At 36.1% G+C, this 26,019-nt stretch overlaps 1 protein-coding gene across 5 annotated transcripts in view; it reads left to right on the forward strand.

Annotated features, from left to right (window-relative positions):
* MIER1 (MIER1 transcriptional regulator) overlaps positions 1–14,177 on the forward strand; it is a 51,895-nt gene extending 37,718 nt beyond the window's left edge. For all 5 annotated transcript variants that reach the window (XM_016208214.2, XM_016208168.2, XM_087820506.1 and 2 more), the window contains 6 exons: positions 1,861–2,012; positions 2,764–2,845; positions 4,022–4,116; positions 6,556–6,683; positions 8,804–8,943; positions 11,256–14,177. In XM_016208214.2, coding sequence (XP_016063700.1) covers positions 1,861–2,012; positions 2,764–2,845; positions 4,022–4,116; positions 6,556–6,683; positions 8,804–8,943; positions 11,256–11,560 — 902 coding nt within the window. In that variant the 3' untranslated portion in view covers positions 11,561–14,177. The remainder of the gene's footprint in view (positions 1–1,860; positions 2,013–2,763; positions 2,846–4,021; positions 4,117–6,555; positions 6,684–8,803; positions 8,944–11,255) is intronic.
* The last annotated feature ends 11,842 nt before the right edge of the window (positions 14,178–26,019 follow it).

The following is a 26,019-nucleotide window of genomic DNA, read 5'->3' on the forward strand; positions in this document are numbered from 1 at the left end:
TGGTCATTTTTTTAGTATATTGTAATCGCATAAAACCAAGTGTTATATTCTCAGGGCTACATTATCTAGTCACAGCTCTAGGGGTCTGGCTTGTCATTTGGCTCCATCTGGTGATGCTTGTGTACTCAATTTAAATAAGGTGATCTATATATCCTTGGCTACCTGGGACTTCCAGAGTGATTCCAGACTTACCTCCCAGGTAGTTTGTGTTGGTTTCATAGACTTTATATGGGGGTATCTATCTGGGAGAATACTGGGGACTCAGGGACACCCACCCTTATCTTCCTCCTCCTGAGTCAGGGTTTCCTTGTAATAAGGCCTTGTCCACCCCCTAACCATCACTCCAAGAACAGAACTGCAGTCTGCTCCCTTCAGTGAACAGAGACTGAGCAGGGAATAGAAATCAATAGCAATATATTCAGATTCACTCTATCATGGGAGTTTTATTGTATTTACAATTTAGAGTTTCACTGGAATTATACCAGCAGATTTAAAAAGGAATGAGATTTACAAAGGAAAAGTTTCTAGAGATTATCTGTTGAGCTGTATTTTAAAGAATATAAATCTTGGGAAACAGAAGGGTAGATTATTTGAACTGTATGTGTGTGGTGGGTAGGGCAGGCAGTATACATGAAAACACTTAACATATTGCCTGGTACATAGGAAATGTTTAATTAACTGTTAATTTCTTTTTTATTGCAAAAGGAACTTGAACACTGTCAGTTATCCTTTGTCCTTTGTCCAGCTGGCTTTTTCCTATTGGTATTTAAATGATAATGTCTCATCTATCTCTAAAAATCAACAAACAAAACCAAAAACTTTCTTCCACTCTACTTCCTCTTTAGCTACTGCCCTAGTCTTCCTCACAACTCAACTTTCCAAGAGTTTGCTACTTTTTTCTTAACCTTTCATTTACTCTCCAGTCTTCCCCAGTATGGCTTCAGTTTCTATCTCCACACAGAATGTTCTTAAAACATCTCCCTCCTTGTTAGTAAATCCAGCGTACCCTTTTTCAGTGTTCAACCTGGCCACTTAACAGCATTTAACCAGTCTTACCACTCCTTGAAACATTTTCTTCTCCTAGCTGCTGTGGTGCCAACAGTTTTGATATTTTATCTTGTCTAATGTTTTTTTTCTTCCTGTCATTTAGAATTTCACAGGGCTCTCTTAGGTTCTCCTCCTCTCCTTTCACTTTTTAAATTTTGTTAAGATTTTAGGCTTTAATCTTATTATAATGGAAATTCTAATGATGAATCAAATGCTTTTAAAAAAATAGTGACTTGTTTTTATGAAAATTACTTATATTCATTATAATACATTTTCAAGCATCATAGAAAAATATAAAGAAGAAAAAATTGCCCCAAATCCTACCACCAAGAAATAAAGCAGTGCTAATGTTTGAGTGAGCAGTTTTTTAGACAACCCTTTTAAAAAATATTAAACATAATATTGAATCTTAAAATGTGCCAGAATTGTTTTAAATTATTTTAAGTCCTTATAACCCTATGTGATAGGGTTGCTAAACCTATTTCACAGGTGAGTCAGAGAGAAGGGAAATAATTGCCTAAGGTCATACAGGTAGTAAGTGGTGGTGCTGTTCAAACCAAGAGAGCTGGTAAATAATCTTAAGACAGAACGTGAAAGGGCATAAAGTGGTCTTCTCTGGTTAGATTGCTTATTGACGGAGGCTGTGAAGATTGCCCAAGATTGAAGTCAGGCAAGTAGTAAGTAGTAGGACCACAGTTTACCTTTCAGTTTTTGTCATTTTGGTTCTAAGTATGAGTTATTTGTTCAATGATATGTTTTAACACAAACTCAATTTTGGGCATTTTGAAAAATAATTATGTTTTACTAATTTAGTATATGAAAACGATGATCAGCTTCTGTGGGACCCTGAGTACCTACCGGAAGATAAAGTGATTGTATTTCTTAAGGATGCATCTAGAAGAACAGGTGATGAGAAAGGTGTAGAAGCAATTCCTGAAGGATCGCACATAAAAGACAATGAACAGGTACATGAATAAGAAATGTTGTAATTTCCCCAATATAAATTAATCATATACATTTTAAAATGTAAATGCTGTCACATTCAGTGTTGTCACTCACCAAAATTCCTATAATGTTATCAACAGAATATGAAGTTATAGTCAGCATGTAAGATAGCTACTGTTAACACAGTCACTTCATGGGTTATGATTTCAGCTCAAACAAACAAATCTTGATATTTCAGTTTGCCTGTGTATATTTATTAGGCTTTTTTGAGAAAAGTTCTTTGGATGTCCCTGAGAATCTGGATCTCATTAAGTTGGGAATATTGTACACATCTGATTATAATGTTCTCATGCACACGATAGACCAGTGCCTACCTCGAACCTAATGACAGCATTATTTCTTTTACCTTTTTTAGTCAGTGTTTTTCTTTTCTGATTTGTTCTAAATTATTTTAGAATAGAAACCCCAAAAGGCTAAAAAGAAGAAATTTGTGATCTTTATAAAATAATTTTTTATTTCTAAATTCCTGTGATACTGTGCCAACCAAGTTAGTTATTTATCCTATTTTCTAAATATTTAGACACAGTTAATTATCAGGATTGAGTTTATGTTTTTTTCTCTGTAGTGTTCCATATGTTGCATTCACTAGAATTATTTGTCCTCCAGAAAGGATGAAAACACTGGATTCTGGAAAAGCCTTTACTGTCTTAAAGAATTATAGCTTTCAACTGTTCATAGTCTGGGTCACATTGAAGCCCTTTATTTTTGTAGGCATTATATGAATTGGTTAAATGCAGTTTTGACACAGAAGAAGCATTGAGAAGATTAAGATTTAATGTAAAAGCAGCTAGAGGTAAGCATAATATTAAATTTTATTTGTTTTCATGATGTAGCAGAAATTTAAAACTTAAGCTCTTCAGTCCATGTACTATATACTACATTTAATAATACTGATCTTTCTGAATTCCAGTAAATATTTGTTTAATAACAAGTAACTTGTTAAGTAACTTGTGTATAACAAGTATTTTACAGGGGTGGGCAAAAGTAGATTTACAGTTCATATGGAAAAAGACATGCAGGTTATGATTATATTACAATAGAATAAACTTTCTGTTTCATATACTTAAAACTATAAACCTACTTTTGCCCACCCTTGTACGGGCATTATGGGAAACAGGATTAAGGCTGTCCCTTCTTAAGAGACAAGAAGTCTATTTAAGTAAAAGTACATTTTCTTATTTGATCTTGGTGATGGCACTATGAGCTAAGTAAGAAATATGACAGGATGTTACCTTCACTTTAAAATTGATAAGACTGAGGTCTCTGAGCTGAAGTAACCTAGCCGAGGCAAACATTCATAAATAGTCATAACTAAATTCTGGGTTTGAGGTTTTTTTAACTCTCAACTAGCTACCACCCTGCTTCATTAAGAATATTGTTTACATATAACAAATGAAAGGTTCATTCAACAAAAATTGGAAGATCTGCTAAGTTCTAAGGACATAACAATAAACAAAGTCCCTGCCCTCATGGTGCTTAGAGACTGAGTAGGGAAGCTGAAAAATAGTTACAAGTTCTTAAGGAACTAGAGGGTGCATTTCGAACTTATTACAGTGGGACTTAACCTACTTGTGGGAAACAGTAAGGCTATTAGGGAAAGCTTCTAGAAGAAAATGGTATCTTTTTTGTGATGTTGGAGGCAGGAAATAATTCTAGGCAAAAGGAATAGCGCGCACAGAGTCTAAAGAAAGAACCTAACAAATTTAAACAGTTGAAAGGGGGCCAGTATAGTTGGATCATAAAGAATAAAGGAGAAAGTGGCCCAGGTTGAGGCTGGAGAGAGGTTATCATCCAAAATTTTATTAATAAGGAGTTCTTGTCACTTTATCCTTTGCAGCCATCAGTGATAGAGCTTAGGGGTAAAATATTTCCTTCATTGTGACCAGAAAGTTTCATTTTTATTTGCAGTTTTGCTAAATACAACATTTGGGGGAATATTGCTTAACAGTTTTTCCCCCCATTTTGTCAGAGGAATTATCTGTTTGGACAGAAGAAGAGTGTAGAAATTTTGAACAAGGACTGAAGGCCTATGGAAAGGATTTTCATTTGATTCAGGCTAATAAAGTAAGTAGTGATACATGTTCTCTCTTTTACAAAAAGCAATTTAGTTAACTACCCAGTCCGTCTTATATCTTTATTATTTTCTAATGTTAAAAGTTCTATAATGAAATTTTAATATATCGGTATTTAGGGCATTATTATAATAAGCATGCCTGGACTTCTGGCATATATTTGTCAAGTGATTGTTTTTAGCGCATGATTAGAAGCCTTTATATTGGACTCATTTGAAAGTATGCTCATCAACTTCTGGTTGGGATTTGTGTGTACAATGTAATTAATTAAAGCTATTTTTCACAACCTGTGACAGATTTTTTTTAGGAGGTCTTCAAAATAATTTTGAAACTTTAAAGCATCTTCATTTTTCTTTAATCCTCACTTGAAAATATTTTTCCATTGATTTTTAGAAAGTGGAAGGGAGGGAGAAGGGCAAGAGAGAGAGAGAGCAACATCAAAGTGATTGATTGGTTGCCTCCGGCACCTGCCCTGACCAGGGCCAGGGATCGAGCCTGCAACCAGGATACTTTCCCTTGACTGGGAGTTGAACCTTGCGACCCTTCAGTCTGTGGGCCTACGCTCTAACCATTGAGTCAAACCAGCAAGGGCACTTTATAACATTTTTGACATGACATTATTTATACTTAAAATATTTTTTACATTTGCTTAAGTCCTGAGTGGTCTAAAGTCAGTCAGATGCTTAGTATTTAATTTGGTTTTAATTAGGATTTAATTTTCCAGAAGAACATCTCAACAACTCAGCTTTATTATACATTATTGTAATTTTATTATTTGACTATTTTATTTAGTATGATCATAATTTCGTATTGGTAATAGCAATCATACAATGTCAGTGTATACCCAAAATAACTTCATAATTACTTGCAGTTTTATTTTTATTTTTTTATTTTTAAATATATCTTTATTGATTTCAGAGAGAGGAAAGGAGAGGGAGAGAGAGAGATAGAAACATCAATGATGAGAGTCATTGATCGGCTGCCTCCTGCACGCCCCCAACTGGGGATCAAGCCCGAAACCTGGGCATGTGCCCTGACGGGGAATCGAACCCTGATCGCCTGAATCCTAGGTCGACGCTCAACCGCTGAGCCACGCCCGGCTGGGCTGCAGATTTATTTTTAGGTTTAATTCTCTTGCAGCTGTAACCAGGTAAGATTTTTAATAGTAACTACACAATTATATGGACTAGGAAAATGTGCTGTTCCTATGGGAAATTGGGACTGGCAAAATTGAAATCTGAGTTTAAATGTAGGAAATTAAGTAATTTCCAGGCTTATAAATAGTACATTTTTAGCAAATATAAGTTGACGAAGAGCTTGGCTTTACATATTTCCTTGAAGATAGTAACCAAGTCTTATGTGATGGCTTGTCTAGGATGATCTTAACAGTATCTGGGCTTATGTCTGAGCTCTAACTATTTTGTCACCACATTTTCCTTATATACCTCTGGATGTGATCGGATGGTGTCCACTTGATTTATTTCAACACATACTTAACAGTACTTTATATTTCATAAGTAAAATAGTTTCTTACAAATCCCGTGAGTTCATTTTTCTTAATTTTGCTCTTGGTTATGTTGTTGCATTTTGGTATATGACATCAGACATAACTAATAGAAAAATTTCAAGTCTTAGCATTATTTTAAAAAATGTATCTATACTCCTTAATCCTGTGTCAAAATTGTGACGTACAGGCAGAGGGCGAAAAAGAAAAGTGTATGTCATAAAATTGACCTTAGGTGCAATCAATCCCACAAGATACCTACTTCAAGATAGAAGTTATAAAATTAATATTGTCTTACATCCCAAACAACTTGTGCAGATACCTTTTTTTCGTTTTAAACTCCTGGTGTTTTATTATATACATCAACCCTTCCAGCTCTCCACGCCAAGTGGCAAAACAGAATTTTGTCAACATCATTTGCTAATCCCATAGGTGAACATTATGTAAGGTGAACCCATTCAGTTACACTAAATCACTGGAGTACCTTAGTAAACAAAGCATTGGCATTATTATAATCGTTTTGACTCACTGAAGACTATTGTCAGCCTTTCTAGAAAGTAAAATAATTGAGTCTGGATCACTGTTGGGAAAGTGTTTGCAAGCTGTTTATAACATTAATTGTAACTCAAATGCCACTTACAGAGATTTACAATTGGGAAGTACTTATTTTTATAGTAAATTAAGATGATAGCTGTTTAAAAGCATAATATTGAATATCTGAAGACCTGTTGCCAATGTATTATTTCTCTTAATGGGTGTTTAGAAAGAATAGTTTTTAACACAGCTGCTGCAGTGTTGTATTTTATACATAGTAGTATATGTTACCTAAGGACCAGCTAAATTTGTTTTCTAACTTTGGATATTTTTTATGAAATAAGTCCTTTTAGGAAGGGGTGATTCTTAAAAACAAGTGTTTATTTCTTATAGGTTCGAACAAGGTCAGTTGGTGAATGTGTAGCATTCTATTATATGTGGAAAAAATCTGAACGTTACGATTTCTTTGCTCAGCAAACACGATTTGGAAAAAAGAAATACAATCTTCATCCTGGTGTAACGTGAGTTTACATTTTCTTATGAGTCATGTTTTTACTAAGCTTTTCTGTTTGCTTTTTGGGTTTTGTGTGTGTGTCTTTTTAATTTAATGACTTGAGAGAGAAAGGGAGAGAGAAACATAGATTTGTTGTTCCATTTATTCACGCATTTTTTGGTTAATTTTTGTATGTGGCCTTGACCGGGGATCGAACTCACGACCTTAGCACATCAGGATGATGCTCTAACCAACTGAGCCTATCTGGCCATTAATTTCTTTTTTTAAAAAGTAAAAATTAACTTAGCATAACTCTGGTTATTTCAATGCTCCTCCACCCTCCTGGGTGGTCTTCCTGACTCTTCTTCTTCCTTAACCATCTGGATGCCATTAATCATTAAGAAACAATAATAATTCTTTCACAATATCATTAATGTATTCAGAAATTTAAAATAACTTTGATATCTAGTCAACTCTTATTTCCTTTGCTTGGCTTTTAGCATCCTCCATTATCCATTCCCACCATACCAAATTTATTTCCAACAGTTCCTCATCATGCATCATCTGTTCCTATTAGCCTTAGTTTCTGAGTTCCCTGTGGTATTCATCATACTCGTTTGTTTCTGTGTGCTTCAAATTTGTTACACAGTAGTTCTATAGTTAAGATGAATGGCATAAAACTGAAGAGGTCTTAAAGACCATCAAATTTAATTTCTTTCATTTATAGATGAGGAAAATACAATTAGAGTGTTAAATTGATCCGCTTGTCATATATGTTTCTTTGATATGTGTTAGTTTTATGCATCAGATTATTGGAAGCTTTTTGAGGTCAGGTACCACATCCCTTTATTTATTATATCCCATAACCTAAGGAACAGTGTGATCATGAAGTTTGAGGTTATCGCTATACTTGACTGTCTTTTTATGGACTTTTAACACAGACTTTGAGTAAAGCTCTGAGTCCTTACACTGTTTTCTTACCCACATTCTTTGTCCTGCTTACAAAATTCTAAAACATTTGACTTAATGTTTCTATTATACTTATTCTGAGGGAATTTTAAAATATGTATTTAAGTTTTTATTGAGAATCTACTCTGTGCCAGGCACAACTTAGGCATCAGAAGTGCAGTGGTAAACAAAACAGACCAAATTCCCTGCCTTCAGGGAGTTATTCCAGTGCCGGTGTTGGCAGTCTTTTTCTGTAAAAGAGCTAGAGAGTGAATATTTTAGGCTTTGCAGGCCTTAAGTTTTCTAGCAACTACTTAGCTCTGTAGTGCAAAAGCAGTCATAGACACTGTGTAAACGAATGGGTGTTGTGTTCCAATAAAATAATATTCACAAAAACAGGTGGCCAGCTCACAGGCCATAGTTTGCTGACCTTTATTCTTGTGACTTAATAGCACTTTATAGTTTACAAAACACTTTCCTGTACATGTCTTATACAACAACTCTATATGGCAGATAGGTCATGCATGATTACGTGCATTTGATAGATAAGGACACTATACATCAGAGAGACAAGTATTTAGCCCAGGCCTGCTAACCGCAAACCAGTGTCACACATCTGTCCTCCCATCCCATAAAGTTCAGGAGTGACTTGGGGAAGAAGGAAACTTGAGTTTAATGATACACTGGCAAATAATGCCAGCAGATAAGCCCAGAAATTTAGTGAACTTATAGTTCAGAGCTAGCAGAAAGATAATATAGAAGGTGTCCAGGAAGATTTAGGGAGGTGATTCATTGTTAGGACCTAATTTGTCCTTCAGGTGTCGCCATAGTCATCAAATAGACTTTAGGGGCTTTAAAATTCCAACCTATTCAGAAATTCTTCTGTACTCCTTCTGGTTGACATCATCCCTATCTCTTCACTTGCAGATCCTTTGGTTTTAATTGGGCCACTCTACCTGTAGATCTCTAAAATTAGCTAGTTTAAAGGCTCTTATGCATTTTTCCTATAAATGTGTAACCAAAAGCAGCTTTCCATTTAAATGTTCAGATCCTGGTGTGATTGATGAGGCACTGGAATGCATGTAAGTGAAAATTAGAATATGTTTGTTAATAAAGCCTTCTAAATTTAACCTTGCTTAATTTTAATTTTCAGCTTTTTTAATAGAAAATAATTACTTTATCATTTTACTTAATTTTAAGGGATTACATGGATCGGCTTCTAGATGAAAGTGAAAGTGCTGCCTCTAGTCGAGCACCATCTCCTCCCCCAACTGCCTCGAACAGTAGTAATAGCCAGTCTGAGAAAGAAGATGGCTCTATAAGTAATAGTAATCAAAATGGTAAGCAACCAAAGAAACACTTCTGTTTCTTTCTGTAGCCTGGAGTACTCAGTTTTGGTTTCTATTAAACTTCAAAGCAGAAGTTAGAGTAATAATTGTAAATACCAGATGAAACATACGTGATATCAGCATACATACATACATACTAATACACACAGAATACAAATTAATTGGAAAGACTTCCCATTGATATCACTAAAAAGTAAGTTTAATAAACTGTCGACAGTGACCACTTCTTTTAAGAAATTTATTCTTTTTGAGTAGCATCTATTTTCTTATCTGGTTGGGATACCTGAATATAAGTGTTCTTGTTAACTCTTACACTCAAACTCCATCCATTTCACATCAGAAATACACAGATATTTTTAAAATACTTTGAGAGCTTATAACACATACAGACAAAAAGAAATAGATAAAAAAAGCACCGTTTTGAATATTTTTCTCTTTGATAGCATAATAACCTTGAAGGATAGGAAAAGGTACAGGAGGTTTCTATAAAAATAGAAACATTTCTATTTTTATCTCCATGAAAAATGTGAAAAGCATACCCACCACTATGATTGAGGTTCAGATAATGTTCTTGTTTAAAATATACAGTGGACCAAAGATCATTGTAAGACATAGAGAATTATTTTGACTTCTAATTTAATAAAAATGATCTTCCTAAGTAAGACAGTTGCCAGGCAGAAAGAAATAAGTCCTTTACTCCTCTTTAGAAAGAAACTGGTAAATTAGATAAGTTCTGCCCACCTACATTCTGATACATTCGCCTTACAGGAGGGCCAGTATAGAGCTAGCTAACTTCCTTATGACAGAAACTAGAAGAGAAACACTGAGAAAAATGTGACCCTGGTTCTCTGTCAGACCTTTGGTCTCACACTGGCACTGCTGTGGTGAATATACTGTACTTTGTTCATTTGATGACCCCTCTCTATTTCCCCACTACTTCCCTGATAAGAGCAAGCCAGATAAATAAAAATTAGGGCCATTTCCTCATCCAGAAAGTTTCACTGACATGGCATCTAATGCTAGCACATCCACCCTGAAGTACAGTAAAAAGCTGAAACTCAGACTTTGGGACTAGGGGTAGAAACTCAGTTGGTACTACTTTTGTGTTTTCCTGTTTGCTTATAATACCAAATAAATAATTTTCTTGTTCTTTTTTAACCATTTGATGAGAACATGCAGTTAGCCTAGGAGAGTTTCATAAGTTACCTATAAATTACTCAGTAGCCCAGAAGCCATTCACATCAGGTGTTTAAAAATCAAGTTTCTCAGGTTTCTGAAGGAAAGGAAGGAACTTTCCAACCCAATTTTCTTTGTAAGGGACTTTATCAGCGCCTTGAAATCTTACGGTTATTTTTGACCTAATCTCAGTGTCACCAGCTCTTTGGGCTTACTACGACCAAATAGTTCCTTCAGTGTCATGATGCATGATTCCCATGTGCATTCATGATTTGAGTGTACTTTTGAGTTGGGGAAAATAGAATATTTGCCTTGACCAAAATGTAATTGAGGCTCATCCTTTATACTGAATATTTTAATTAAACTTTATCTTTAGTGGCGCATTCTATATTTTTACATTAAATATCCCCAAAATTTCTACTTCATTTTGCTGTTAACTTGAACATGACCTTTTTACTGTTACTTGCTTTTATTAGAATAATTATGTTCTTTCTTTTCTCACCTATTATGGAGGAATTTGTGTTTACTTTTAGCATTTTCAGGTGTATGCTTAGATAGTGCAAGCATTAATTTTTAACATGACAGATTTTTTATATTAATGTTGTGTATGATTTACCCTTAAATTACAGTAATAGCCATATACTTACATTAAGAATAAAAATGTCACATCATCCTGATTTTATATGGCAGTATAAAGCTCAAGCTTCTAAAGAGAATATAATTTTTTTACATGGTTTTAGAAAGTTACAGCCATTTGCTAAATCTAAATAATTTGTGTATCTTTGCTTAAATGCAGCTTATTTTGACTGCTGGATCCAGTGCTTATTTTGTCACATAACATCCACCTGCTCTTAATATATGCCGAATTCTGTTCTTAATTCTTTACATTTATTAACTTAATCTTCACAACAGCCCTGTAAGGTAAATTATCCTGATTGTATATGTGATGAAACAGGTACAGAGAATATAAACAACTTGCCTAAGGTCACACAGCTACTCGGCAAATAGAGCCTGAATTCAGACCATACACAGATTTGATACCTCGCTTCCTTGATGAAAAGCTGTCTTATAACAGTAGCTATCTCCTAACAGTTTAATATTAGCAGTTTATGTTTCTTCCAACTTAGGGGTGTCATCTAATGGACCAGGTGAAATGTTAAACAAAGAAGAAGTAAAAGTTGAAGGGTTACACGTTAATGGACCAACAGGTGGAAATAAGAAACCACTTCATGCAGATATGGATAGTAATGGTTATGAAACAGATAACCTTACCACTGACCCAAAACTTGCCCATATTGATGAAAAAAGTGAGAGACCTGCCAAAAGGCGAAGGGTAAACAGCAATGGAAAAGAAAGTCCAGGTTCTTCTGAATTTTTCCAAGAAACAATCTCACATGGAAAATTTGAAGAACTTGAAAACACAGATGACTGAATTTTAGATTTAAAATACTTTCTTTGGAGTAAATCCTGGTGTGACTAAAATTTTCAGGGTTGATGGGTTACCTTAAAAACTTGATTTCCTAGAAGCAATTCGTTAGAATTTGAACACTGAATTGCGTCCTAACTTCAGTAAATAAGATTTCGTAATTCTGCCTTTTGCAGAATTTTTATTTTAAAACTATAAAGACCCATTTAAGGATATAACAGATAGTTTAGTAAATTTGAATGAACTGAAGATGTACATGTACCTTTTCATTGGATATATTAATCCTAAAGTTTTACTACAAGGTACTTTTTGCTTAATTTTGATGGCAGAGAAGAAAAAACGAATTTTCTGCTTAACAGCAATTTTTTTTAGTTTATTGAAATCTTTCAGACATTTTTCTCTATATACAAGTTGAGTTATCGTTATTAAGGAAACCCCTCTGAATCCTGAAAGTTATGCTAGCATGATTTTTTATATATAGAAGTTTAAAAATAAACCAAGTCAGGTTTGTATATGTAAAATTGTTGACATCAATGATGTCTTTCCATATTCTTATCTGGGCTTAAGAAATACATTCTGTATTTTTCCAGATTCTTTGTAGCCTTTGAAAGATTTTTACAGTACATATGTCTTGACTGAGCTGTCCTTTCTTAATACAAAAGCTTGTATAATTTTCTTAAACTTGTACAGTTGGTAAACTTTTATGAGAGGAATTGATATTCTGAGTCTGTCAGCTTTCATTTTATTTTGCTATGGTTTTTCTAATGAATTTTTAAGTGTTTGTGTAGTAACTGAGTCATGTTTCTTATCCAGGTGGTAAAAGCATTCATGAAGGATTGTGAAATTTTTTCCCCAAATTTTTACTTATGGGCAAATAGTGTGAGAATTCTGAAATTAAGCATGATACTTAGATTGCATAGTTTGTTTGTATTTGCTATAATTTTCAAAATTATTTTTGAAGCAAGACAAAAGTTTGTTAGCTTAAATGCTTAATTGTATCATGCTGACCAGAATCCTGTTCATTTATTTTTATATGCATTATGAAATTTCCCACTTTTGCATTAAATAAACTGGGGAAAAGGTCAAGTGATATTTAGGTAATTGGCACACACAAGGAGTTGGCAGGCAACAATATTGATTTTTAAGAGGAAAAGTGATGAAGTTAGAAAAGTTTTTGGACTTTTCCAGTTACATCTTAGTTTTCCAGATTTGATAAGTGTATTTCCAAAATGAAATTAAGATATACAGTGACTATTGCTCTGTGATTACAAATAGGATCATCCATTTGCATAACCTTGCAAGAGTGCCATTTTATTTTTAGTGCAAAATTCTTGTTAAAAAATGTAGTTTTATACAGCTGATAGACCAACCTATATCCAAACTTTTATAAAAGATTGTTAACTATTGTTTTTCACATAGGCGTACCCCAAATGCTTCTACCAATTCATCCCTTTCAGCCATCAGTTCAAGAAGAGCTGATGCCTTTTAAAAATAAATCTGTGATCATCTTTTTAATGGCTCAACTGTCTAATGCAATTGAGTAGAGGTTTGCACTGAGATATGGTTTAGGCCTTACTCCCATGAAGTATTACTGTTAACATATGTTCAGACTGCTTCGCTCCACCAGTGTGAACAAGTCTCTTCCTCCCCTCCCCCCAAACAGTGTTAAAAGCCACTTTACAACACTTGACTGACTTCATATAATGTACATTCACTGTTACATACATATCCAAGTAAATCCAAGTTTTGGGTGGAAGTGTTGAGAAGCATGAATTTCTTTTTTTTGGTTTTTGTTTTGTTTTGTTGTACCTAGAACATTAATTTATCCAGAATGGCAGCTTTAACATGGTTGCAATCCATTTTCTAAATCAGATTTTATTAAAACATCCAGAGTATCCTAGCTCTTTGTCAAAGACAATAGAAATGTTTCAAACAAATAGTAATATACTTTTTAAGTTGTTGCAATATTTGAGATACCATTTTCACCTTTTATGAAAGATGCATTTTGTTTGCAGGTTTGTGAAGTTCTTGAATATGGCACATGTATACATGTTAGGAAATCTTAATCTTATCTTTTTAAAGTATGCCTAATGAAAGACATTCCACTATTATAATACATAATGCTCAGCTTTTCATAAAGAAATATTTAATTATATTTTGTGTTTATACAGGTATTTCACACAGTACTTTGCTCTTCATAATGCAACCATTATAACTTGATAAGTCATTGCACTATAAAATTTTTAGTACTATCATGAATCTAATTTGCTTAATATTTAGTACATTTCATAACTCTTGAACTCCTGACAAATTGCATTGGGAAAAGAAGTCTTTGTTAAAGCTACTTAGTCTCTCCCACCTCCAGCAAAGCACTATTATTTTCATTTGGAATGGTGTTCTGTTTATGATGTGTTTTCAAATAGAGTTCAGAATCTGCAACTCAGTTCAACATAAATCTGTTGAGCTTTAAAATGTATTTGAAATAATATTTAAATGGGCATTTAAAATTATGAGTTAGATGTTTTTAAATTTATGCATAGTAATTTTGCACTGTAAAATAATTCCCTTCTCCCATTCCGCCTGCCATTCTGAATATGCTTATTAAAATATTTTTTTAAACATATTTGCCTACTTAATGTTGTGTGAATGATTTTCATTACATTGATTCACTAGAATTACAGGTTTTGTTTGTATGATGCACATTGTTTACAGTACAAAACATACACAATGTCTGTTATTCCTGCTCTTAGACATACTCCACGAAGTAGTGTTTCAGTGACTCCTGACCGCTTCTTGCTCATCTTGGATGATGTATTTTTGTCTTTTTTTTCTTCAGAGAAATCCTTTGGTCTATGGACCTCTAGCCACCTGTTTTCTCTTCCTCTGAACTATATAATTAAAAATATTTGTTCCCTTCTTTTGCAGTGCAGATATCACTGCAAAATATAGTATCACATAATATTTTGCAAAAACTTTTGTCAGAATATTTGCTTTGCTCTTAATGGAAAATTAAGAATGGGCACCTAGAACAATTGAGTATTTGTGAACTTTCATAGGCAAGATGTGTGCTGATGACCCTGGGTGTGTAACGTGCTCTGTATCACATTAAATGCCAAATCAGAATTGAAGGTTATCCCAACTATAATCCACACTCATGAAAAATGCCATGTGGAAAATCATATAACAACATTATGGGAAGGAAAAAAGAAATTTCCAAATTTTAATCTGTTCTGTCTTCCTACAAATGACGTTTCTGTATCATGTGATTCTATAGATTATTAAAATTTTTATAATGAAATCAACACTGCTCTTTAATAATCAAGTTTATCCTTTGCAAAATCTTAAAGGGTCATTCCTCCAAGTTGTGGACTAATTTTATGTACTTATTTGGATTAGCCTCTTCTAATACCAATTTCTGTAACCTCATTTATTATGTACCCATAGTATTATGCTGGTGACATCTGTATGTACATTGGGATTTTCCTATTCTGAACCAAGGATATTTTTTATCTTAGCTCCTATGACTTACTTAGGATGTATATTAAAGTGTCATTTTGCTTGCTCTGAGGAAGAGTAACGCTAATTCTCTTGTCCAAATAGATGCTGAAAGGCTTCTTGACATTTAAATGTCATTGGTGACAACTTTTTGTTATGTTTCCATTTACCTTATACAAGTATAGGCCCAAATACTATCCAGCAAATATTTGGGCTTATACTCATGCCAGCTCTTATGCTTGGCCTCTGGCCTCAGAGATGTGGCATGTTCTCTCCAAGAAGGCATTAGCAGGTAAGTGCTGTGATGGGAGGAAGGGAAGGCTGAGTGCAGAGGACAAGTGGGAAGGAAAAGCAAGCACCGATCTCAGGCAGCTCACTAGATTCTGCCATGTAATTCTAGCTAAGTAAGATTTTCCTCCAACTTAATATTTCTGTTAGAAATTAAGCCAACATGAAAAAAATATATGTTTCCCCTAAGGCCATTTATTTTAAACATTATAGGGCTGATTATACATATTATTAAGGACTCGCCCCTTTCTCTTGCCATCCACTCTGGTGGGGAGTCTCCCGATTTCCTGAAGTTTGGGAGGCCTACCTAATGCAAATTTTGTCTGGTAATTAAATTCACTTTTTACTATTCTCATCTTTAACATGAATGGTTGATTGTAGAGTTGGCTAAGTGTTTCTTTCTGCACACCAACTAGAACTTGTTTGTGTAGAGTGAGTTCAAGTAGTTCTAAAATAAATGGTCTTGCTCCTTTCCCTCTGAAAGAAAATGGATTTTGGATTAATATGAGGCATATATATAAACTTTTTAATGAGAAAAAAGAGGCAATCTGGACCCTGAATTAGGGGTGGGTTTTTTTCAGAACTGAAAGAGATCAATCAGAGAATGGCATCAGACTTTTTGTTTTGTTTAGATTTCACATACAAGTGAAATCATACAGTAGATGTGTTTCTCCGTGACTTACTTCACTTAGCATAATACCCCTCTAGGTCCACCCGTGTTGCAAATGGCAAGATTTCATGTTTTCCTATTGTTGGGTAATATTCCATTGCATGTACCATATCTATCCATTCATCTACTGATGAACACCTAGGTGGCTTCCATATCTTGGCTGTTGTAAATAGTGCTGCAGTGAACATAGGGGTGTAGAAATCTTTTCAAATTAGTGTTTTTGTTTGGACATATATATGGTGGTATAGGTATTTACAGTTATATCTTCTTGGATTGACCTCTATCATTATGGAATGTCTTGTTCACAAGTCTATTTTGTCTGGGACAGGTATTGCTACCCCAGCTTTCTTTTCATTTCTATTTGCATGAAATAACTTTTCCCATCCCTTCACTTTCAATCTGTGTGTCTATCTAAAATGAGTCTCTTGCAGGGAGCATATAGATGAGTCTGGTTTTTCTTGGTGTGTTGTTTTTTTTTAATTCATTCTGCCACCCTATGTCTTTTGATTGGAGCATTTAGTCCATTGATGTTTAAAGTCATTATTGATAGGTATGTGCTTATTGCCATTTTGCTAATTGTTTTTTGGCTGGTTTTGTTCTTCGTTCCTTCATCTCTTGATTTCATGGTTTTCTTTAGTGTTTTGATTGGGTTTCTTTTGCTTTATTTTTTACAGATTTTTGGTTTGTGGTTTTATGAGGTTCATATATATATATCCATCTATCTATAGTGGCCTATTTTAAGCTGGTAGGCGTTCAATTTCAAACGTACTCTAAAAGCAATATATTTTTAATCCCCCTTCCACACTTTTTGACATTATGTTTTGTATGTTTTAGTTTTTGTGTTTGTTTTTTTAAAATATATCTTTATTGATTTCAGAGAGAGGAAGGGAGAGGCGGAGAGAGACAGAAACATCAATGATAGAGTCGTTATTGATTGGCTGCCTCCTGCACGCCCCTGACTAGGGATGGAGCCTGCAACCTGGGCATGTGCCCTGACCAGGAATTGAACCACAATCTCCTGGATCCTAGGTTGATGCTCAACTACTGAGCCACGCCCAGCCAGGCTATATGTTTTAGTTTTGTGTGCCCCTTGACTGTTATAGTTCATTTTCCTACTTTTGTCGTTTAAGCTTCATATTTGCTTTTTAAATGCTTGATTCACTGTTTATTATGTATTTGCCTTTACCAGTGAGATTTTTTTTTCTTACTGTATTTTCTTATTTCTGGTTATGACCTTTTCTGCATAAAGAAGATCCTTTAACATTTATTGTGGACCATTTAGTGGTGGTGAACTTCTTTGGTTTTTGCTTTTCTGGGAAACTCTTACCTCTCCTTCAATTTTGAATGATAACCTTGCCTGTACAATGTTCTATGTTGTAGGTCCCTTTTAGCACTTTAAAAATTTCTTGCCACTCCCTTTTAGCTTATAAAGTTGTTGAGAAATCAGCTGATAGCCTTAAGGGGTTTTCCTTCTTTGTGACTTGTTTCCTTCTTGCGGTCTTCAAGATTGTCTCTTTATCCTTAACTTTTGCCATTTTAATTATATTAAGTCTTGGTGTGGACCCCTTTGGTTATTTGGAACTCTCTTTGCTTCCTGGTGGATGTCTCTTTCCTTCCCCAGATGAGAAATGTTTTCAGCCATATATTGAAGAGACTTTTTCCATTGTATATTCTTCCTTTGTTGTAAATTAGTTGGCCATATATGTGCAGGTTTATTCCTGGGCGCTCTGTTCTGTTTCATGGGTCTGTCTGTCTCTTTTTCTGCCAATACCATACTGTTTTGATTAGTATAGCTTTGTAGTGTAGTTAGATATCGGGAGTATGTTACCTTTGGCTTTGTCCTTTCTTTCTTGGGACTGCTTTGGCTATTTAGGGTCTTTTGTGGTTCCATACAAATTTCAGAATTTTTTGGTTCTATTTCTGTGAAAAATGCCATTGGGCTTTGGATAAGGATTGCATTGAATCTGTAGAATCCTTTAGGTAATATGGACATTTTAGTAATGTTAAAATAATGTTAACTTCTAATCCATGAACATAGAATACCTCTCCATTTCTTTGTGTCTTCTCTAGTTTCTTTCAACAATGTCTTGTAGTTTTCAGTGTATGGGCCCTTTCTTTTGTTATTCCTAGGTATTCTTTTTGTTGTGATTGTAAATGGGATTGTTTTCTTCTTTTCTCTTTCTGATATTTTGTTAGTATATAAAAACACCACAGATTTTTGTACATTGAGTTTGCATCCTGCTACTTTGCTGTATTTGTTAATAGTTTATTGGTGAAGTCTTTAAAGACTTCAATATATAAAACCATGTCATGTGCAAATAGTGATACTTTTACTTCTTCCTTTCCAATGGATGCCTTTATTTCTTTATCCTGCCTAATTGTTCTGGCTGGGACTACCAGTACTATGCTGAATACCTGGTGAGAGTGGGCATCCTTGTCTTGTTCCTAATCCAGAGGAAGAGCTTTGTGTTTCACCACTGAGTATAATGTTAACTGAGGGTTTGTCACATATGGCCTTTATGTTGAAGTACTTTTCCTTCTATATCCATTTCATTGCATTTTTATCATAAACGGCTGTTATATCTTATCAATTGCTTTTTCTGTGCGTGTTTATATCATAATTTTTACCTTCTGTTGTGTTCTGTTGTGTGGTGTATCAAGTTGATTTGTGGATGTTAAACCATCCATGCTTCCTTGGAATGAATCCCACTTGATAGCAGTGTATGATTCTTTTAATGTATTTTATTTAATTTGCTAGTATTTTGTTGAGGATTTGATCATATGAGATACTGGCCTATAATTTTTTAAAAATTTTTTTTGTGATGTCCTTGCCTGGTTTTGGTATCAAGGTAATGGCACATAATGTGAGTTAGGAACCATTCCCTCCTCTTCAATTTTTTGGAAATGTTTGAGAGAGATAGGCATTAAATCTTTTTTGAATGTTTGTTAGAATTCACTTGTGAAACCATCTGGTCCTGGACTTTGGGGGGTGGCAGTTACTGTTTCACTTTCTTCTTAGTGATTGGTCTGTGTAGGTTTTCCAGTTCTTCATGATTCAGTCTACACCTTCTTTTGTCTGGATATCATTTGCTTGGACTATCATCTTCTCCTTCACTTTGAGGCTATATTTGTCTTTGGAGCAGAGATGGGTCTCCTGAAGGCAGCATATAGTTGGGTCTTGTTTTTTTCAATCTATCCAACTACTCTGGATTGATGCATTTCATCCATGTACATTTAGGGTGTTTACTGATATATGAGGACTTACTACAATCATTTTATCTTTTACTTAATGGTTGCTGTGTATCTTTATTGTTTCTTTTCCCTTGTGTTCTTTTGTGCTATTTTGTTTTTTGTGCTGTTTTTCTCCATTTCCATTTTTTGTTTGTTTGTTTGATGCCTTAGCTCTAGACTTTCATTTTGTGGTTACCATGAAGTCTTTATAAAGTGTTTTATAGATAAAAGTCATTTTTATTTTAATAGCGTCTTATTTTCATTTGCCTACACAAGTTCAGTCCTTTTCTTCCTCCCCTTTTATATTTTGTCACAAATTAATCCCTTTTTATGCTGTGCATTTTTTACCAAATTGCAGTAGCTGTAGTTATTTTTAATGCTTTTTCCCCTTCAACCTTTGTATTATAATGGTTTAATATCCTGTTCTCAAATAGAGTTGCAATTTCCTGCTTTTGTCAGTTTGTCACCTTCCTCAAAGTTTTTTGTATACTTTTGTCTTTTGTTTCAGGTAGAAGAGCTCCTTTCAACATTTCTTGAAATGCAAGTTTTGTGGTACTAAAGTCCCACAGCTTTTGTCTGGGCAAGGCTTTATTTCTCCTTCACATCTAAACGATAAATCTGGATATATTTGCTGGTAGTTCTCTCTTCTCCTTCTGGGATACCCTTATTATCCTTATATTGCAGTTTCTAATGTAGTTATTTCTACATAGTTCATATTTTTTAAAATTAGTTCTTTCTCTTCTTCCTCCTATGTCATTTCTAGGTTTCTGTCCTTGAGCTCACTAATACTCTCCTTCAGCTGGTCTGCTCTATTCCCAGTGCTTTTTAATGCATTCCTTGTCTCATTTATCGAGTTCTTCAGCTCCAGAATTTCTTTCTTTATAGTTTGTCTCTTGTAAAGTTCTCACTTTGTTTAATTTTATTCTTTTGCTGTTGAACAGCCTTGGCCGGAATCAAACCCAGAACCCTACAGTCCGTGGGCCGATACTCTAACCACTGAGCCAGGTAGGGCTTTACTTTTGTTGTTGTTGTTATTGATTTTAGAGAGAGGAAGGGATAGGGGGAGAGAAAGAGAAACATCAATGATGAGTCATTGATCAGCTGCCTCCTGCACGCCTCCTACTGGGAATCGAACCCACAACCTGGGCACATGCCCTGACTGGGAATCGAACCATGACCTCCAGGCATGTAAACAGGAAGCCAAAAGTAAACAAGCAGGGTACTTTGATATGTACAGTAGCTATACTGGAACCCTGCACACTGGGCTTTCTGCAGAGCCAACAAGAAGCCTGTAAATGAAGCAACTGGGCGAGAGGAGCCTGCCAACATCCAGATGTGGCCCTTCTGGAGCTTCCCACTAAGTCCTCTCATTTTACAAAAGGGAAATCCTAAGGCCCCAAATTGAAAAGTGTCCAAAGTTCAACCACCTTAGCTGCTTAGACAAGGTCTGATCCCTCTGTCCTATTCTCTCATGGCATTTAATAGTTTATAATCATGTATTTATGCCTAAGGCCATGGCCTCAACCCTTGGCCTGTCAGTCCTCATTGCCAGGAAAGGGAAGTACTACTGTAGCTGACCTATCACTGGTTGGCAGGTGGCTCTCCTAAAGCAGCAGCTCCCTTTGTATGCATTTGGCTAGAACAGTTGGGGAAGAGGCATTCCCTCAAAGCGAGCATGTACTGGTCACAGAACAGTCATTAGGCAGCTAAGACAAGCCTACTGCAAATAAAATCACATACCATCACTGACTGCAGTTACCTTGCTGTGCTAAATACTCATTATAAACCAATCCTCACAACCTTATTTCTCCCAATTCTCAAATGAAACAGCCACCTAGAGAAGTTGAAAGATTTACCCTGTCCATTGATCTGGATTTTGTTCACCCATTTTCCCAAGTTAGATCTTTGCATTCAGGGACAATGTGTGTTGAAGGTTGAAAGCAGACATTACTTGGAAACGACTTATTAGCCTTTCTCCCGCAAGTCTGAGTTCTGGAAAGGGGAAAGTCCCCCAAATTGGAAGGGGGGGAAAATGTCAGTAGGTTCTGAGAACAGCTGGAATGCAAGTCTCATTCTTTAGCAAGACATCAGAGGAAAAGCTGCATGGGGCCTAAGACAGGCCAGACTCCAAGCACTGGAACTTAACAGTAGTAGAAACTATTGCTGTGCCAAAGTTGATGTTTGGCAGTGATCATGAAGGGCAAACACAAGAAGGTCCCTCCTCTTTTTTCCAGGCAACAGGCAGTTCCCTTGAATCTTGTATAACTTTAGAGAAGGACTGGGATTGAAATTCCTGCTACATGGCAGGACGGAGATTACTCTGCTTTGACTTAGAATAATAATTTGACATTACTTCCATACCCACACATTACACTTGTCGACAGCTTCATGAACTCAGAGCAAAAGGTAGGCCTCACAGGAAGGAGCCTTCCTGTGACTGTTTCCTTACCACTAAAATGCGGACAATAAAAGGACTTACTTTAAAGGACTGTTTAGCAGGTTAAAAATGTATCAATATGTAAGGTGCTAAGAAAAAGTGCCTACGTAGCATGTAGCAGATGCTCAGTAAATTTATTTTTACTGTGGCAGAGCAAGTACTCTATCCCATCGCTACACTTCAAATATTACCTTTTTGGAAAACATTTGGAAACCCGAGTTAAATACCTTAAAAAAGTGTTCACGTTTGGTTCCCTGAAGTTCAAAAGGTCTGAAGACATTAGATTTATAAAAAATAAATTCATCACTGAAGCTTTCCTTAGAAATGAAAAAATAGAAGCAGCTTTTATTATCACCTGTTCTATCTCCTTAAATAAATCTTGTTTCTCTTCTATGATTTCACGAGTACGCTTTAGGACCCTATCATTTCTCACCAGGACTGTGCAGCTGCCTTCTCTAGCTGATGGACTTATCTGGACAGCCCTGCCCTTCTTTGACCCCCAACCCCACAGTGATCTGAACAGCATCCTCAGTGACCTTGCTGTAGCCTCCATTTAGGCATACTGATAGCCAGTGGGCCAAATCTAGCTGGCAGGCTTTTTGTTTAGTTTTAATTTGAGTACCTTTAAGCAGGTAGGCACAAGCCTTAACACTGTTGCATACATTGATTGCATTCATGAATTCAGAGTCACACTTTTTACCTGCCTGGCCCCTGTAAGATTTGAATTTGTCAACACCTGATCTACAGTATACCATTCAAATCATGCAGCTGGCATGATCTAAAATGAAGATGAGGCCATGTTTCTGCCTTGCTGAGCTCAAAAAGTATAGCTATTAATTGACTACTCTTTATTCATTCAGGAAATATTCACTGTGTACCTACAATGTGCTCAGCACTGTCCTAGATGCCAGGGACAGTACAGTAAACAAAACAGGCCAACATTGCTGCCTTCATAAAGCTTACATTTGATTAGAGGAAATTAGTCCTGTGGAGATAAAGCGGGAGGAGGAAGCAGTGTGTGGTGGGGGCAATTTCAGACAGACTGCTCAGGGAAGGCCCACGGAGGTGAGGGCATGTGCTAAGAAGACATCAAGGGGGAATGAACTCGACAGAGGCAGATGTAGCTGCCCTGGAATGCTAGATGGCTGTCCCCTCCAATCTTAGTTGAATCCTAGTGCTCCTTGAAGAATTGGCTCAAATGCCATTTTTCTAAGAAAATGTTTCTGCTACCTTTGCCAGGAAAAATGATATTCTTCCATTCTTATATATATATATCTCTCAGATAATTTCAAGAATCTGTCATCATTGGTAGATATTATCCTCAAAATATTCACTTCAAATAATTACCTTAAGCATAAGCAGATGTGAGGAGGGACTCTTGATCATTTCTGACAGCATTCTCCTAATTACAGGGATGTGATCTGGAATTCTTTCAAAAGAAAAGATTTGGGAATCAATAAAAGATTTAAATTTATTAGCTAGGGCAAATTAGACAAATTCCTTAGCCTTGCTTAATTAAGCCACCACTTGCCAATGGTAAAGTATTATAATGCGAAAAGGCATGATAAAGGTGTAACTCCATGAAAGCACACAGTGGGCCTCCCTAAGGAATAGTGCTTTTCTTTCCCGGAAAGCAAACCGCCTTCCATCATTTACCTCCAATGGCAGCCGTTACCACAAGAGGGCACTATCGGCACAGCTGGAAAAGCAGGGCTGCTTTGCCTTCTCAGACTCAATCAGCTACCAGCTCATGCCTAAGTTTTAAATCCATGGTGTGTGGACTTTGAATGAAGAATGGCATTTGACATGCACATTGTGGTGATGAACTTAGTACCACCAAGTCTATTATAAGCAGACCAGGAGAAACAAGAACCTAGAAGGGTGATGAAGAGCAAAGGTCTTTTGAGTCAGACTGATTAGGGTTTGAATGTGGGTTCACCAACCATATTGGACAATTGTATCTCACTGAGCTTCATTTGTCAAACATGGTTGTGCCAGGCTTCTGTCAGAGGCTGGTGCTGGCGCCAGTTAGCTCAGTCTGGCTGGCTGGATAAGCAAACACGTGATGAGAGCTGCAGGGAGGAAGTCCTGGAGGTACCTGGTAACTGCGCACCTGCTGTGGATACACAAACCAGCTCTCTGCTCTGCTCCTCTCAACAGTGCCTCTTCTGTGGAGTCCCCAGTACTGACAACTCTGAGTGCAAAATCCAAGCGAGACAAGAAACCAGCAAAGGACTAAGTAGAAGAGCACCAATTAGAAAGGAAAAAAAGTCAAACTCTCAGAGGACTTTTCAAAGTTGATTAAAACACATGCCTTAGGGACAGACTCTTCAACAACTGGTGTCAGGAAAACTGGATATTCACATGCACATGAATGGAGTTGGATCCTTACCTTACACCATATACAAAAACTAACTAAAAATGGACCAATGATCTAAATTAGGACCTAAAATATAAAACTCTTGGTAGAAAAAATAGGGGAAAGCTTCACGACAATGGATTTGGCAATTATCTCTTGGATATGACACCAAAAGCATAGTCAACAAAAGTAAAAATAAACGGCACTACATCAATATTTAAAACTGTGTATCAGCCCGGCTGGCATGGCTCAGAGGTTGAGCATTGACTATGATCCACGAGACCGTGGTCTGATTCCAGGTCAGGGCACAAACCTTGGTTTCGGGCTCGATCCCCAGTGGGGGGAGCGCAGGAGGCAGCCAATCAATGACTCTCATCACTAATGTTTCTATTTCTCCCTTCCTCTCTCTGAAATCAGTAATAACATCTTTTTTAAAAAACCTGTGTATCAAAGGACACAGCAAGAGTGAAAAGGCAACCTACAGAATGGGAGAAAATATTTGCAAATATATTTGATAAGGGGTTAAAACTCAGGATATATAAAGAACTCTTACAACTCAACCCTCCAAAAAATCCAATTTAAATAGACATTTCTCCAAAGAAAGTATATAAATTGACAACGAGCATATGAAAAGATACTCAGCACCACTAACCATCAGGAAAATACAAATCAAAAGCACAATGCAATATCTCACACTAAGATGGCTACTATCAATAAAACAAGTGATGGCAAGGATGTGGAGAAACTGAAACACCTGTGCACTGCTGGTGGGAATATAAAATAGTACAGCCACGATGGAAAACCATATGGCAGTTCCTCAAAAAGTTAAAAATAGAATTGCCATATGACCTAGTAATTCCAAAAGAATTGCAAGCATATTTGCATAGCCATTACTATGGATTTTGTGTCCCCTCCAGATTCATATGTTAAAACCCTAATCTTGCCCTTGCTCAGTTGGTAGCTCAGTTGGTTAGTGTCACCCTGATACACGAAGGTTGTAGGTTTGATCCCCAGTCAGGGCACATACAAGAATCAAACAATGAATGTGTAAATAAGTGGAACAACAAATCCATGTTTCTCTCTCTTAAAAAAATTCTTTATATACAAAAACCCTAATCCTCAATATGATGGTATTTGGAGATGGGGCCTTTGAGAGGTAATTAGGAAATGAGGGTGGAGCCCTCCTGGCAGGATTAGTGCCCTTATAATAAGAGGCAAAATACAGCTTGCTTCCTCTCTCTGCTCTCCACCATGTGAGGAAATGAGAAGATGGACATCTCCAAATCCAGGAGTGGGCGCTCTCACCAGACCCTAGATCTGCCGGTACCTTGATCTTACGAATCCCTCTAGAACTGTAAGAAATAAATGTTTATTGGTTAAGGCACCTAGTCAATGGTAATGTTACAGCAGTCCAAACTTGTTACTGAACTGAAGGGGTTCATTTGCCTGTACACATCAAAGCCCAATAAGACATGAACAGGAGTTTGCAGTCAAGAAAGGATTTTTTAAGGAGATGGTGCCATGCCCAGTCACAGGTAGCTTATGATCAAAGACCTAGTTCCCTGATAGCTTCCAGGGGATGGATTATACAGGGGAAAAGTCACTAATCATGGTGACTAAAGGAGTTATGATCATGGTCTCTACTGATTGGTTGGTGCTGGGTAGGGGTAATTGGCCATTGCATTTGGTCCTGATGTCCACCATGGAGTTGTTCTGTTCAATTTCATACGGATTTGTTCTGCGGGATCATTCTGAGGCCAAGATATTATGTTTAGTTTGGTTGAAAACTGTCTCAATAGTCAATAGCCCCAGGACTTTGTTCCTAAGACTACTGGATGCTGACCAGAACCTCACTGTCCTAAGGGCTTAATGATTAAGGGAGAGGGAGGTGAGTGAGTCAGGGTGCTAGATGAGGCCAGTTTGAGTCAAAGGGGAAAAAATAAAAATAAAGGGCAGATTAAAGAAAATAAGGTTTCTGTGCAGTT

Source organism: Miniopterus natalensis, chromosome 9 (genome assembly GCF_054644295.1).
Source record: "Miniopterus natalensis isolate mMinNat1 chromosome 9, mMinNat1.hap1, whole genome shotgun sequence".
NCBI lineage: Eukaryota > Metazoa > Chordata > Mammalia > Chiroptera > Miniopteridae > Miniopterus > Miniopterus natalensis.